This window comes from Juglans regia, chromosome 8 (assembly GCF_001411555.2).
Source record: "Juglans regia cultivar Chandler chromosome 8, Walnut 2.0, whole genome shotgun sequence".
In the NCBI taxonomy this organism is placed as follows: Eukaryota; Viridiplantae; Streptophyta; class Magnoliopsida; order Fagales; family Juglandaceae; genus Juglans; species Juglans regia.
In genome coordinates, this window is record NC_049908.1 from 5,044,403 (window position 1) to 5,061,115 (window position 16,713).

The 16,713-nt window shown below is 36.7% G+C and overlaps 1 protein-coding gene across 10 annotated transcripts; it reads left to right on the forward strand.

The window, feature by feature from the left end:
* The first annotated feature begins 472 nt into the window (after positions 1-472).
* Positions 473-15,247, forward strand: LOC108980130. 10 transcript variants are annotated; one of them, XR_004802228.1, is made up of 11 exons: positions 490-747; positions 1,243-2,913; positions 3,058-3,208; positions 3,298-3,445; positions 3,519-3,761; positions 8,874-9,580; positions 9,685-10,173; positions 11,084-11,375; positions 12,747-12,854; positions 14,222-14,767; positions 14,889-15,247. XR_004802228.1 is itself a non-coding variant. In XM_035693146.1 (6 exons), exons 2-6 carry the CDS (start codon positions 1,257-1,259, stop codon positions 9,147-9,149), a joined length of 2,475 nt encoding a protein of 824 aa, XP_035549039.1. In that variant the 5' UTR covers positions 473-685; positions 1,243-1,256; the 3' UTR covers positions 9,150-9,661. The 10 variants fall into 10 exon arrangements, 2 of the variants coding, with proteins under 2 accessions (XP_035549039.1, XP_035549038.1); XR_004802229.1 differs by lacking the exon at positions 14,222-14,767 and having other exon boundaries at positions 14,889-15,230; XR_004802227.1 differs by lacking the exons at positions 14,222-14,767; positions 14,889-15,247 and adding an exon at positions 13,381-13,656.
* The last annotated feature ends 1,466 nt before the right edge of the window (positions 15,248-16,713 follow it).

Genomic DNA, 16,713 nt, shown 5'->3' on the forward strand with positions numbered 1-16,713 from the left:
AGCTAAATATATTTTCATCTTTAAATTTAACAAATATCATCCATATTTACTTAACGTAGAATTAGTTAAATTGTTTTCATCCAAAATATAAATTATAGTGAATCTATTTTTCTTTTTATATATAAAAAGAATTATAACAAGTTTAAAATTATTTTTTGAGATTATTATATTATAAATTTAAGATTTTTATTCATATAAGATTTTATTATCTATATATATGAAATTATTATATTATAAATTATTGAATTGTGAAAATAAAAATGAATATGATTCTTGGAGGTCATTAAAATTTAATAAAATAAAATATAAATTAATTTAAAAATATTAAATATAAATAATAATAATATTTTATTATTATAAAGAAAATGTTGATTAATCTAATATAAATTTTAAATTTTAAATGATAAGTTAAAAATAAAAAAAATTATACATTAATCAAAATTTAAAGAATATGATGCCAATGCTAATGGCTATTTGAAAAAGAAAACGCTAGCTCCGTCTTCATCCGGTCTGTCGATTGGCAAAAAAGAGAAACCCAAGGCGGTGAGTGACTCTGCTCTACTCCAACATCTGAAGTTCTCAACGGCCTTTTTCTCCCCCTCTTTTCAAAGAAATTCCCTCCCGATCGACTCAATTCAGACGAAGCCCACAAAGAACTAGAAGTTCACCCAGTATAATCTCAAAGGTCTCTCTCTCTCTCAATTTTCCTATTTTGCGGTGATGTACACCTTCGTGTTGTTCTGATGGGTAATTCTTCTCTATTTCTATCTCTTATTGAGAGAGCGTATTCTTCTCTCGTATGCAGTTCATATATTTCTGCTTTCAAATTGGTTTGTATAAGCTTTTTGCTTATTTTCTTCGTTGCTGCAAAGCCTTACAATATTTAAATGCTTCTGAAGATTTTCTTTTTTTTTTTATCATCATAGAACTTTCAGTAAGAGATGAATGGAAAAAACCCAATAAGTAATATCTATATTCCAGCAGCACTGTTACATAAAAGTGATTCCGAGGACATTATTATGGGTGATTTTATTGGCAAGGTACAAATTCAGTTATTTTTGTACCGTGCTTCGTTGAATATATCGAATTTGTATGCTATTCAGTAATACGATCACTTGGCTGTAAAACTTCAACCAGCTCTACCTGTAGCGAACATTCGGGATTTTTCCATCTTTAAATTTGATATTTGTAGCCCTTTTTTCTTTTGTGGGGATAAGTAATGTAGTATTTTCTTTTTTTCAGTTGGAAATTGTGAGATGGCAAAACAAGCCAATACCGTTTTCCTTGAAGAATGGCTGAGAAGCATTAGTGGCGGTAGCAGCAACGTCGGCTCTTCATATTCCTCTCCCTCATCGGCCCGATCTATCATTCAAGCTTGGGCTGAGCTTAGAGACTCTCTTCAACACCAATCATTTCGTCCCCATCACCTCCAGTCTTTGAAAACCCTTCTCAACTCCCAAACGTCTCTTCATGTGGCTGACCCGCAAGCTAAGATTATCCTTTCCATCGTTTCCTCTGTAAACCTCTCTCTTCCGCCTGAATCATATCCTTTCTTTCTAAGGCTTCTTTATATCTGGGTCAGGAAAGCCTTCAAACCCTCTCTGGTTCTAATTGATTCCACTGTGGACATCATTTCTCAACTTTTCAATGCTCAGTCTGATTCCATAAAGAGTCCACTCTTCTTCTCTGAGGGTGTTCTCCTTCTGGGTGCATTATCTTTGGTGCCTTCTGTATCTGAAAGCTCTAAAATAGTCTGCTTGGATATGCTCTGTAGACTGTTGGAGGAGGAGTACCAGTTGATTGGTTCATCAGAAGATCTTATTTCTTATATCCTTGCGGGGATGGGGTATGCTCTGTCGTCTTCTGTGAATGTTCATTATGTTAAGATTTTAGATTCTCTATTGGGAATTTGGGGGAGAGAAGGTGGGCCTCATGGCAGTGTGTCTCATGGGCTCATGATTTTGCATTTGATTGAATGGGTGTTATCTGGTTTGATCAATGTCTTTTCTTTTGAGAAAATTGATGTTTTTGGCCATGAAGCTTTAGAGACTTCAAAGGCAAACTATGTTCCTTTTGTTGTTGTCATGGCTGCGGCTGGAGCATTGAGGGCTCTCAATAAATATACAATGAGTGGTCTGGGACTAGAGACTGTTTCCAGACTAAGGATTTCTGCAGAGAATCGGATAGAATCTGTTGCAAGAAATATTATTTCCAGAAGTGGTGTTACTAATTTAGGTAATGATCTCACCAACAGTTTTCTACTGCAGTGTTTTTCATTAGCACTTGCTCGAAGTGGCTTGGTTTCTTCAAAGGCCCCTCTGCTTATATGCCTTGCATCTGCATTGTTGACTGAAATCTTTCCCTTAAGACGTTTATATACTAAATTACTTGACTTCCCACATGCCAACTCCGTAAGACTGGGGCATGGTGAGGTAAAAAAACATGTGGATAGTGTTCCTTTTAAGGAAGCAGGGGCCATAACTGCTGTTTTCTGCAATCTGTATGCTTCAGTAGATGTAGAGAGCAAATGTGTGGTGGAGAATCTTCTATGGGATTACTGTCAAGATATCTACTTGGGACATAGGCGGGCAGCTTTGTTGCTTCGAGGTAGAGAGGATGAACTACTTCGGGATATGGAGAAAATTGCTGAATCTGCTTTCCTTATGGTTGTACTTTTTGCATTGGCTGTCACAAAATACAAATTAAATACAAAATTCAGCCAGGAAACACACAAGGACATATCAGTACGCATATTAGTTTCATTTTCTTGTCTAGAGTACTTCCGCCGCATTCGTTTACCAGAGTATATGGATACAATTCGAGGGGTTGTAGGGAGTGTTCAGGAGAACGAATCTGCTATAGTATCTTTTGTGGAATCTATGCCTTCTTACACGGATTTGACAAATGGACCAGGTATGGATTATATGCCATCTAAACTGTAGTTTTCATGTTTAACTTTATATCTGCCATTTCAAGGTCCCTAATGATCCCCACCCTCTTTTTGTCTCTCTCCCTTTAGATGTTATCCATGCTAAGATTTGAATTGTTGTTTTGTAGATTTCTGCTCCTCTCAAAAGATGGAATATGTATGGTACAAGGATGGTGTGCAAACTGCTCGCATATTGTTTTACCTACGTGTCATTCCAACTTGCATTGAACGTGTGCCTATTTTTGTACTTAGGAAGGTGGTAGCTCCAACTATGTTTCTGTATCCTTGAATTAAACGATCAAATTTTACGAGAACCCCTACATTCTATATCATGGTGAACATTTCGCTTCCTTATAAAATGCAATTAGACATATGGCACATCCAAATGGAAAAGTTGCTAGAGCATCACATTCCATGTTTTCAGCATTCATATCTTCAGGGAAGGATTCTGATCAGGATGAAAGAGTATCATTAAAGGAGCAGCTTGCTTTCTATTACATGCAGAGATCTTTATCGGTAACAAAACCTATTGAAAGCATATCGTGAACTTGCCAGCAAAAGATTGGATACTAACTTTGATGTAATGTAGGGATATCCCGGCATCACTCCTTTTGAGGGTATGGCTTCAGGAGTTGCAGCCTTGGTTCATTATCTTCCTGCTGGAAGTCCTGCCATTTTTTATTGCGTCCACAGTCTTGTGGAAAAAGCCAACACACTATGTGGTGACATCTCTCAAGAGGCCGGTATGGGGAAGAATTGGCATGGAGAGTCGGAGCCTTGCAAGAAAATTCTAGACTTGCTTCTACGGCTTATCTCCCTTGTTGATATACAGGTTATATTTATTTAGTTAATGCCACTTACTCGTTAACTTCTTGGTTCAATTCCCTCCGTTTCTTTCTATTCTGTGAAAAGTCAGTCCCTTCAATTTTGTTTGTGTCCCCATTATGGGTTCTATATATTTCAGCTGAAGTTATCAATTGACTTCATATCTATTGAATGTGCTTGAGATAGAAGTAGAAAATAACTCCCACCATCTTTTCTGAATTTTTGTTCTGCATGTTCTTGTATGTGTAATGATGAATTTTATTTTATTTTTATTTTTATAGGCAAACGATTCTATTATACTGATACAAATAGGCAAAACCCGAGTACGCAGGTAGTATACAAGAGATTACACCTATTTAGGGGGAATAAATAGAAATAAGAAAAGCATGAAAATCGAGGCCATTGAAACTACTGCTTTGGCCGAAAGAAAGAGAGTTCTAATAAACAGTAATCTAATCTCCTCCAAAGAGTGTTCACTGTCTTCGAGCATCTGGTCGTTACGTTCTTGCCAAATATACCATAGAATACAGATAGGGATCATCTTCTACACTGTTGCAATTTGTGGAATACTGCCGAGGTTCGGCCAACAAGCCAGAAGTTCAACTACCGTAGCCGGCATAACCCAGTCTAGCTCTACCCATTGGAATACATTGGCCCATAATGCTCTAGTGATCTCGTAGTGTAGTAGAAGATGTCCCACAGTCTCACCACTTTGCTTACACATACAACACCATTCCACCATTATCATCCCACGCTTTCGTAAGTTATCCATCTTCAAAATCTTTCCCAGAGACGCTGTCCATGCAAAAAATGCCGCCCTAGGAGGAGCTTTATTTCTCCAAATTCTTCTCCATGGAAAGAGATTGCTATGCGATTGTGTGAGGGCCTTATAGAAAGAGCGAACTGAAAAAATACCTTTTCTATTAGGTAAGCACCTCAAAGTATCAACCCCTTCATTGCTCGGTCTCATAGAGTATAAGAGTTGGAAGAATTTTACAAAATTGTTGACTTCCCAATCTTGGGCCGTCCTAGTAAAGCTCGCATTCCACTATAGTAAATCCCCCTCCCTCTCTATAATGTCCGCCACTGAAGCTTCTCTCTCACGTGCAAGTGTGAATGGGAATGAGTCCCTAAGAGCTCGATCTCCACACCATATGTCGTGCCAGAATTTAATTATTGAGCTTCTCCCATCACAATTCTAGTATGCCGAACAAAAACTCCCCCCCCTCGTCTAATGTACTTGCATAGACCCATGCCATAAGCCCCACTTACCTCCTTAGTACATCTCCCACCCCCCATCCCCCAAAAAAAAAAAAAAAGAAGCTCCATACTTGTAATCAGACACCGACTTCCATAAAATTCATGTTCCATATTATAACGCCAAAGCCATTTCCCAACTAAAGCCCGATTGAACACCCTTAGATTTCTGATTCCCAAGCCACTAGAAGAGATTGAGGAGCATATCTTGTCTCACTTGACCAGATGAAATTTAAATTCATCCCCAAGTCCGCTCCAAAGAAAATCACGGTGCAATTTCTCAATATGTGTTGCCACAGTCGCAGGGATTGGGAATAAGGATAAAAAATAGGTAGGTAGGTTGGAAAGAGTGTTTTTGATTAGTGTAATCTTACCACCTTTCGATTGATACAACCACTTCCAACCTACCAATCTTCGTTCAATTTTCTCAATTACTGTATCACAAATAGTTTGAGCCTTGGAGGCAGCCCCCAGAGGAAGGCCAAGATAATTCATAGGGAAAGAAGAGACCTTACAATCAAGAGTGTTAGTTAGCACCCGGATGTTACGAATATTATCAACTGGAACTAATTCTGACTTTGATAAATTCACTTTTAATCCGGAGACAACCTCAAAGCAAAGTTGAAATGCCCTTAAAGCCTGAATATGGCTTAATTCTGCCTCACAAAAGATAAGGGTATCGTCTGCAAACAACAAATGAGAAATGTGAATAGTACCTCGATGTATGTCACAAACCGAGAAACTTGTTATCAACCATAGCTAATATCATTCTGCTACATGCCTCCATGACTATAATAGAGAAGTGGGGACAGAGGATCTACTTGCCTCAAGCCTCGGGAGCAATTAAAAAAACCCACTGAGCAGCCATTCACCAAATTGAGAAGCCCGTCGTCGATATTCCCAATCGACATGATCGTAAGCCTTTTCCATATCCAACTTGCACACAAGACCCAAGTTACTCGATTTGATTCTACTATCTAAGCATTTATTGGCAATGAGTACTGAGTCCAGTATCTGTCTTTCCCGTACAAATGTGTTTTGGGGTTTCGAAATGATCTGCCCCAATACTCCTCCCAATCGATTTGTAAGCACCTTGTAAATGATCTTATAAACCCCATTCACAAGGCTAATGGGCCGATAATCCTTAACCCCTGATGGCCTTATCTTCTTGGGAATAAAAGTAATAAAATAAGGCTTTTTTCAAATTTCCCAACCGAGAAAAATTCATGAAATACCTTCATTATGTCATCCTTCACCACTTTCCAGCAAGCTTGGAAGAAACCAATAGAAAATCCATTCGGCCCAGGTGCTTTGTCTTTGACCATCTTCCTTACCACTTCATGAACCTCAGCCTCCTTAAACGACCTCTCCAACCAAATGTCATTTTGCTGCTCAATGGACTCAAAAGGTAGCCCATCAATCTTCGGCCTCCACCCCTCTGGTTCGGTAAGTAACTGCTCAAAATATCCAGCCACATGTTCTTGGATCACAGGGATCTTCATGCAAACAGATCATATTCATCATTTCAATGGCATTAGTTCTCCTATGGGAATTTGTCACTCTATGAAAAAACTTCGTGCTACGATCACTCTCTTTCAACCACAAAACTTGAGATTTTTGCCGCCAAGAAATCTCCTCCAATAGAGTAATCCTCTCTAGTTCTAAGGCTAGTTCTGTTCTCCAAGCCAGTTCCTCTGGTGATAGGGCACGTCCCTCCTGTGCTCTCTCTACCTCATGAGGCTCCTCCAATAATGACTTCTTACGGTTGCCTATATCACCAAAAGACTGCACATTAAATCTTGTTTCAAGGCTTTCAATTTACCTGCCAAGATTAAACTAGGGGTACCTTGGATTTGATAGGACGACCACCATTGCCTAACCCGCTTCACAAATCTGTCAGCTCTTAGCCACATATTCTCAAATTTAAAGTATCTCTTTCCTTCTTGAATTCCCCCACAATCCAACAAAATAGAGAAATAATCAAAATAAAGGCAAGACAATCTTTTTTGACATACCTCCGGGTAATGAGATTCCCACTCTAGGGAAACTAAAAATCTGTCTAATTTTGATCATGTTTGATTATTGTACATGTGAATGCACTACCCATGAGAGCACTCTCATTGGATTAGCCAAAGTTAAAGGACAGTTTTGATGAATGTAAGAAATTTAACTTTTGACTATTCCATTCACATAAATCTCCACATTGGAATAGTTATTTTTTCATTATATAATAATAAAATAATATAAGATGAATTTTGTTTTGGTTATTTACATTAAATCTCCATATTAGATTATACATTTACTCATTATATGGTAATGAATAACTAATAATTTCAAAAATATTTAATTTTTTAATTATTAATTTATTTAATTTTATCATATTTTACTATTTTACTATTCTACTTATTATATGTTAATTAATAATCATGTTCTTATTAAATTAATATATCACTAAGTCAAATTAATATATTAATTGTGATAAAATATGTGATAGAAAGAAAGGGAGAGAGAAATAATCAATAAAATATGTATTTGATATATGTACAGTAACATTCAAATTTGAAAAAATTTTTGAAAGTCACTGTAGCTAAATTCTAAATATTTAGAATTTAACTAATTCAATGTGAGCATATTTTACTTTTTAATAGCTAAATACTCATTGGATTTAGCTTTTAGCTAATCCAATGAGAATGCTTTCATGAGAGGAAGGTCCACCAAGCCCAAGTAAAAAATACAATCCGAGAAATTCGACATTGCTGGCCGCAACCTGCTATTTTCTGATCTTTTACTTGGGAATATAATAACATTAAAATCTCCACCTATACACCAAGGAAGTTCCCACCAGTTGTGTAAACCGGCCACCTCTTCCCATAAAGAATTTCTGCTACTGTCCAAGGTCGGTCTGTAAATTCAAGCAAACGCCCATCGAAAATTATTCTCCACATTTTGAAAAGAACAAGCCACTGTGTATTCCCCGATATATTCCTCCATTTTTTCCACCACCCTTCTATCCCACATAAATAGGACACCCCCCGACGCCCCTATCGAAGCAAGAAAGACCCAATTAACATATGAACAGCTCCATAAGCTGATGATGCTGCTTGAAATATTCTCCATTTTGGTTTCCTGCAAGCACACAATATCTACCTTCCACCCTCGGAGCAAATTTTTTATCTGCAAGCGCTTATTAACCTCGTTTAGCCCTCGGACATTCCATAATATAATCTTAGGCTTCATAAAGAAATTGTCGATCCCCTCCCTTTAGATCTTTCACGGTTTGAAATGCCCTCATAATTAATTGACCAAGTTAATCTCGTGAGCTCCCGCTGTTTTTTTTAATCAGATTTCTTGATCTGCATATTTCCCACTTCAATGGCCGTTAGCAAAGCCATAAATTGCTCTTCGAATCCTTCACACTCCAGCTCCACACAATGCTGAATCTCCTGCACCTTATTCAAAACCCAGTCTGAAACCATATGCTGAACTGGTGGTAAAGCCTTCAGCGGTATGGGCTCCCCATCCATCTCATGATCTTCCATTGATGCCCACTGCAATGCCATCAGTGACCCTATCTCATCCTCAGCAAGAAAAGATCTCTCAGATGGCCCCAAAACCTCTCCCTCGCCACTCCCATGCGCTGAAAACAACACACGGGCTACATCTAGAGGCTGGCAACCCTTCGCTGGAGAAGATGAATTTTATTAAAAAGCACCTATCAAAAAGTAATAATTTATTCAAAAGTGCAAAGACACTATTCAAGTATACAAGAGACTCTTGTTTAGAAAGTTGAAAAGATACAAATAATGATATTGTTTGAGAGAAAAGACACTTATTTAATGTTTGCATTTACTTATTTTTCCAGGTGCTACCACACTTGATGAAGTTGTTGGCACAGCTGGTCGTCCAGCTACCCAAAGATGGCCAGAATATGGTTCTCAATGAGCTATATTCACAGGTTGCAGAGTCTGACGATGTCACACGCAAACCCAGCTTAGTTTCATGGCTGCAGTCACTGTCCTACCTTTGTGCTCAAGCTGCAAGTGGAAGTGCCACCTACAAAGGGATGGAAAGAGTAAATATGACTTCCGCACGGAGTACAGACTCATTAAGCCTGACTAAACTAAATGCACGACTCTGAGACATTGACTTTGCACCTAATTGGTTTCTTGTCCGCAGTCCTCTCTTGGTCTATGATCTAGTTACTTGGGTATCACCTTGAAGTCTGTCACAGTACCTATTTGCTGCAGGAACTGGTACAACATCAATGACACGGGAATTGGGAATGCGAGGGCTACTCGAAAATCCTGGAATCATGACAGAAGTTCAACAAGAGGTCTAGAAAGTAGAATCAGATCCAAGATTAATAGGCGATTGCCCTTTGTCTTTTAGAACTGTAGCAAATGCAGATGAATGCGGTTATGTAGTCTCAAACAATGCGCATGGGAAAACCCCCACTCTTTTGTTCCCAATGGGTATCTTTCAGGGCTTGGATTTTCTTTCTTTTTAGTTGGTTCCATTTAGCGCAGGCTAGTGATTCTGCCCTCGTTACCCATTATCTGTTGATGCATGGTATAATTACTCTATCGTTATGTTTTTCATCCAAATTTATTCGGTTCTTCAATACGATCTATGGTTAGTAGGTTACAATTATTTGCTTCCAAAATTTTCTTTAGGCGATTCAAGTTACAGTTGACTCATGATATCATGTGCTGGTCCCCACTGAAAGGTATGCAGTGCCATTTTAAGTTTCAATGAAATGTTATGTTAAAAATGAAAAACTCGTGATGATGGTAGAAAGGATGAAGTATGATTTAGGCGAGAAAAATAGTATATGCATTATTCTTGTTGGAGCTGGATGTATCAGATAATGGTGTAATGTTTTCAAGTTTTGTATGTGTGCATTTTAAGCTAAAGATGTCAAGTGCTACTATGGGGTTCTGATTCTATGATGTTGTATAAAAAATTGTGAAGGGAAAGTAGATGAATAAAATGTGTTGAGAAAAAAGAATGTGTTCTCATTCTCTACTATTCATGGAACTAGAGCAATGACCGTGGTAGATTGCAGGGTTCAGTAGTGGCAGGAAGGTCAAAAGCCAAAAAAGTTGAATGTCTGGCAAGGAGGAGAAGATTACGAGACTTGCTCCTATGAAGAAGTTGTCAATGTATGAACTCTGTGTACTGAAGACTATTATCTGCATATAATTTTATGGTTAATCAGAACTAAATAAGTCAGCTAGTGTGATACATGATGACAGGATCCCACAGTTTGTGACATATTATCTTGCTATCAAATCATTACTTGTTTGGACAGTCTGCTGACATGAATTTATTATATATATATATATATATATGCATGATACAAGTAGTAAATTGGCAATGAGTACTCATGCCCATTGTGCCTCAGTCTTTTGCTTTTCGTTTGACATTTGCATAGGTTGGGTCCTACATAAGTTGCGCCTTGTGACCACATTGCCTGGCTCTGCCATTGGTTCAGTCAGTTTGAGACATCCAAACATGGCATGGTTACATCCTAAGGACATCCCCTGATGTTACATTTGCTCAAAGGACATCCCCTGTTTGAAAGCATTGTTTTTGTCATTCTAGTTTTAATAGTATTTAGGTTTATCCATGTTTTTCATCATTATTGGTGGATTGTCAAATGATTCAATTGCTAGGTATGCAACAAGTCTTGAAAGTTGTCCTTAATGCTGTATTTCATTCCATTGTTAAGTCTCAAGAGAACCACCTCCCTTCTGTGCCCATTGCCCATGAATTTTTCCGGAAAGGCCACGAGGGACTTAACTCTTAGATAAGATTTGAATAATTGTGGATGAGCTAGGGAAGCAATTCATGACACACCTAAATTTCTCCTGGGTCAGTTGGTTCTAATACTGTTACACAAGTCGTGTGTACTGAAAAAATTGTAACATCAGCTAACTCTTTTGAGTTTCTATCTCTTCTCGATGACAAGAAGATATTGAGATGCATGCATGCTTGTGCATAAGAGGGTTTATTGGTACTGCTTTCTCACTAAATGTTGCGTTTCATTCAAATTGTGCTTTATGGGTGCAGATGACATATTTGGAAGAGTGGGCTCTCATGGACTGGGATTACTTCAGTTCTTTGTTGGGGGCTACTGAAGCTTTGAAGGCTAGCACTCTTCGCCTTCCAGTTGTTGGTGGGGCAAAAGTGAGCACCAATGTGTCTGCTGCCCAAAAAATTGGCATGTTTGTGGCTTAGTTATTTTTTTATATGGTTCTTTGGATGCTACATACTGATGTCCAAAATGTGAATGATGCTATTTGCTCAGCTGTTGATGTTATGCAGGCAATGGGATCCTCAAATCTGTTTATTGTTATCGAAGGTGATTTTCCTTTTCTAATCCTCTGAATTGGTCTTGCACATAACTTTTTCTTTGAAAGGGAAGTCAGATTTTATATGCAGAAATTTCCAAATATTTCATGTCATAACCTTCTTGGATTAGTGGTGGCCCTGGTGGGTGGTGGATTGTGGTAGGTCTAGGGTTTGAGCTTCCCTAAGAAAAACTTAGATGCAAAATAATCCGTGCTTTCTCATGTTATGGCCATGGAGATGCACTCATTTGTTTAGAGATTATTTATTTATCGTCCTATCTTGGTCGTTTTGGATACTTGTATCAGTGAAGGTGTTGGGGCCATTTTCTTCTCTAACGGGTGCTATGATCCTTGAGGTCATTTAGTGATTTGGACTTCCAATTAAATTCCATCTTCTCACTTGGATCACTTGGTACAACCTTGTTAAAAAGTGTGCCCGATGCCCACATGTTAATGTCCACATTTAACACTATCTCTGACAGCAGGCATTTCCCTGTTTTAAGTCCCATATATCATTTACTTGGGAGAAAAAAAAGTCCTATATATCATATTCAATATTGCAGAGTCACCTCTTGTATACATCCTGTGTACCTAGACAATATCTGTTCTTCTTTGAATATTAATAAATCTTTGCCTATAAAAAGGTATTTCAGAGCCACTCATTTGGGTCACTGATTATTGCAAATGACTTCCGCTCACTCACTTTTCTCTCCTATAACAAATTTTCATCTTTTTATATCGTTCAGATTCTTTTCCAATTATTCTTATACATCTCCCTGGCCCCTGGGGGCTCCTGCTGTAAAATTTGTTGTACAGTTTGTCATTCTTCTTATCTCTTTTTACATATTTTTTTTCTCTTGGCAATCATTCTTCTTATCTCTTTTCATATGTAGTAATCTTATTTAGCTTTCCTGAATCATGGAACTCCCTAGTGCAGTACTATCTTGGTTATCATGACACTTTAATGTCCTCATACACAATTGACATGCAGCAAACCATCAATGGGATATAATTCAACTTAATGCCAACTCAACTGAACCTCAGTCAATGAGTCTATTCTATTAGGGGAGGTTTGATAGTGAGTTAAGTTGTGATGAGATGAGAGGAGAGTTGAAAGTTGAATAAAATATTATTAGAATATAATTTTTTTAATATTATTATTGTTTTGGGACTTGAAAAAGTTGAATTGTTTATTATATTTTATTTGAAAGTTTGGGAAAGTTATAATGATTAGATAAGATGAGATGAGTTGAGATGGATTTTGAATCCAAACAAGGTTAAGCCCCCATCTTTCTTCGAATTTTATCATTAGAAGTAAAAAGTATCTCATTTCAAAGCTGAGCTTATTTATCCTTGTGCCTAAAGCAATTTGTTATTGTTAGGTTGGGGATCTGAACTCTTTGGTTTCTGAACTTGGAAATATTAGAGTGAAAGATTGTGCTTTGCTTCATCAGTGGAAGGATCTCCTGTCAACAATTGCAGTAATGCAGGTAATAGTAGTTGCCACATAATTGGGGCTGTTCAAGCATTTGTTTTGTAACTAGTTGGCCATTCACATGTCGCATGGCCATTGGCCACCTCAAGAGTTTCATTAGCCACCAGCCCAAAATTTAAAACAACTATCATAATCCCCAGTAAAAAAAAAAATAACCCTCTAATGGATGAAACTATTAAAGAAACCTGTGTTATTCTGTAAAAATCTCAAAAAAGAAATATGTAATTAGGGTTTTGCTAAGACTTATTTTAGTTCCAAATCTGTAAAAATAAACTACGATTTTTTCCCAAAACATTTCGAAATACAATATAAAATGCATAACCCACGAGTTTCCTACATCTTTCTTTCAGTCTCTGTTTTCTCTCCTTTTATTACCCACAACTTCGAAAGTGAGCAATGATTTTAGATGGAAGCAGGAAAACTTTATTTAAAATTTATGGTATTTCACACCATATATGCACACTCATGTCGTTTAACTAATAAATATGTCGATAATCTTGTGTAAAATTTATGATTGTCAGCTAAAGCCCCCCAAAATTCTAACCCGAGACGATGAAAGTGTAAAGCTCAGTCTCATTTGACTGCCTAATACATACTCTACACCTTGTTTCCTAGCTAGGATTCTTGGAACCAGAGGAAATAATATTGTTTCTTATGATGATGCATTTACAATTGATAAATGACAGAAGATCATAGATGTTCTTAGATTGTACACATTTATTAATTTTCTTATAGGCTTGAGGAATGTCTGTGTATATATTTCAATGGTTCCATATATGCAGTTCTCTTTAACCCCACCCTATAGTTCTTGATGAAGTTCCCATTCAATGTGTCCATGATCAGGAATGAATGCTTTTAGAAGAATAATATAAAGGATAAACTCTGATAGGCCATATGTATTGCAAGCTAGTTCTTCTCTACTTCTGTGGCCAATGAAGAATAAAAAATGTTTCTTTCCCATTTTGACTTTTGTCATCCTTTGCATTAATTTTTCTTTCACAATTGCTTGCATCACCCACTAATATGTAGAAAGCGAAGCTGAATTTATTAGCCTTTGGAGAGACAGATAAAATCAAGTGTATATCTCTTTAGTTCCTTTACAACACATTGATGTAGACTCGATGAAAATTTATTGGGCTTAATTTGTAGGTTCTGTTAGGAATAACAATTTATTAACTTCCAGCAGATAATCCCTAATGCGATGTCATTAATTTGGGTTTCTTACATTTAGCTTCGTTTGGATAGTGAGATGAGATCTAAGATAGTTTTAGTTGAAAGTTAAATAAAATATTATTTTTTAATATTATTATTATTTTAAAATTTAAAAAAATTGAATTGTTTATTGAAAAACTTTACCCGTAGTCAAATTGGGGCACCGCTTGCGCACCCCCTGCTGACTTGGAATGGGTTTAATAAAATGGTGCGGATTGCTTTTTGGTGGGAGACCAAATTGAAGACTAAAATTGAAACGGTGTGTTTCAACTTGCTCCTTCTTCCCCAACCTTCTCCTTCTTCTCCATTCCCCATAAGCTCCTTCTTCCTTCGTCCCATTCCCCCTAGCTTCTGCAAGCCAAAAATATCAGGGCCCATGAAAAACAATTTCTCGAAGCTGGACCGAAATGGAGACTCATGTAGCGGCTACTAGAACTTGATGTGGAAGAAGAAGAATAACCGAGAGGTGGAAGGCTCAGTGGAGAAGGAATTGAAGAAGCTCAGACAAAGTCGATACAATCGCAACAGTTTCAATTTCTGAGCGATCAACGAAGAAGAGATGACCAATATATAAGGCAAAACACCCAAGTTGACCAAACGGTGACAGTCTAAAAATTCGTGGACGTCCATGGTAGATACCACAAACAACTGCCGAATGTATGTTCTGGTTTTCTGAGGTGGTTTTAGTAGTAGAAGGTAGGAGGGGGTGGCTCTACTTTTCTTCTGTCACTTTTTAGTAAAAGCAAATAGATACCAATTAGAAAAAAAGAATCCAAAAAAATAATAAAAGTTGAAGCTCTCGGGCTTTCCTTTACAGGGGACTTGGAGAAGAAATGTTGCACTGGTTCGTAAACGGGAAAGCAAGCTGAAGCTTCTTCATGGTTCTCTTCTTGCGAGAGAGACTTGCGAAGACGTTCGGTGAGGAGACGGGCCAACGGAGACGTAGGTGCACTTGTTCATACTGAGCGAGAAACCAATATGAAGCTTCTTCGTGAAGCATGGTTCTCTTCTTTTCTTGTTCAATTCTATTTTTTTAAAAAAGGCCATGTCAGCAGGAGTCCGCAAAGTGTCCCCCAAATTGACTACCTGTAGAAGAATTCTTGTTTATTATATTTTGTGTGAGAATATGATAAAGTTGTAATGATGAGATGAGATGAGATAAAACCATTCTTTTATCCAAACATGCTTTATTGTTCAAACTCTCCGGTGAGTTGGGAAAGTGAAAATTATCTCATTTTCCCTAAACCTAAATTTGATATGAAAAAAGGTTAAAGATATTATTTGAATTTAATTTTAAAACTTATGATTGTGCAATGATTTTTAGTCTTCAAATAGGAAAACTATTAGCTAATCCAAAAATATTAATGGCATGATGCTCTTCAATTATAATAGGATTTTATGTCATTCAAATTGTTTCTGTAAATTCTTTTTTTTTATATAAAAAAATAAAAATAGCATGTGTTCGTATTTCAAAAGTACATAATAATTATTGTTTCAAATAAGGGTAATAGATTGGAATATAACCCCACTATAAATATTAGCAACAATGGTGTTAATGTTCTAATCAAAAGGAGTATACGAAGAAGACACGGTACCAAACACCTTAGATCTGATTATTGATGGGAGATCTTTTTAATGAATAAGAAAAAAATTTATTAATAATTAAGAAGAATGAAACCCCAGTACTTATATGAATAATTCATCTAAAAAATAAAAGGTTCAACTCCAATACCAGGAAATTGAAATTAAAATTAAAATTAATTAATTGACTGGGGATTTGATGCTTCTTGCGACTTTAAAGTAAAGGAAAATGATGTGCTATCACCTCTCAATTTGATCATTGTTAATGTATTTTATTTTATTTTTTAATTTTTATTATTTAATAATTAAAAAGTGACTATTAATATATTAATTTTTTATTAAAAAAATATTTGAAAAATATTTGAAATTACTTTTTATATTATGAGTCAAATCTGGACTGGGCGGCACAGTTGCACCATAGTAAAGTAAATTAAAGTACGAAAGACGAGATTATCTGCAAACATGACCCATAGTCGAATGGAGGAAGAGATCTCAGATGTGGGATCCACAGCTTACGCGGCGATTCGAAAGGGATTGAAAACACCATAACCGACATTAATTGGGTGTCGTTTTCGTGTGCTCGAGATATACAATACAATAGGTGGTGATGGCGTGGAACCCATTTCATGTGGAGGAGAACAGTGTCTTTTTCAACGCACCATTTTGTGCTTTGCCAAAATCTTATGTAACTTGCCACTTGGGGGACCCACCTTCTTTATTTCTTTCCAAAATCTAAACCCAAATTCATTTTCAAGTCTTGTTATGTACCCATTTATACTTCTTCTTATACAACAAGAAGCTGCAATAATCAATCACAAACACTGTCTTCCCTATATGGTTAAGATATGTCTTGATGGTTTGTAGAGATCATAAGATGAACTTTGGTCATGCTTTGCAAAATCATTACTGTTATTTTGGATGTTTTTGTGACATATCATTTTTTGCAATATATTTCACAATTATATTTTAAGATGAAAAGTATATTTATAAAATAATTTTTAAAAGTAAAGTTGTTTTATAAATATATTTTCATATTAAAATTTAGTTGTGAAATATGTTAT

Excerpts from the sequence above, each read along its gene's own strand:
- LOC108980130 (XM_035693145.1), top strand. Across the intron at positions 3,209-3,297 it reads GTAGCTCCAACTATGTTTCT|ACATATGGCACATCCAAATG; the intron begins GTATCCTTGAAT and ends AAATGCAATTAG. Across the intron at positions 3,762-8,873 it reads TCTCCCTTGTTGATATACAG|GTGCTACCACACTTGATGAA; the intron begins GTTATATTTATT and ends TTATTTTTCCAG.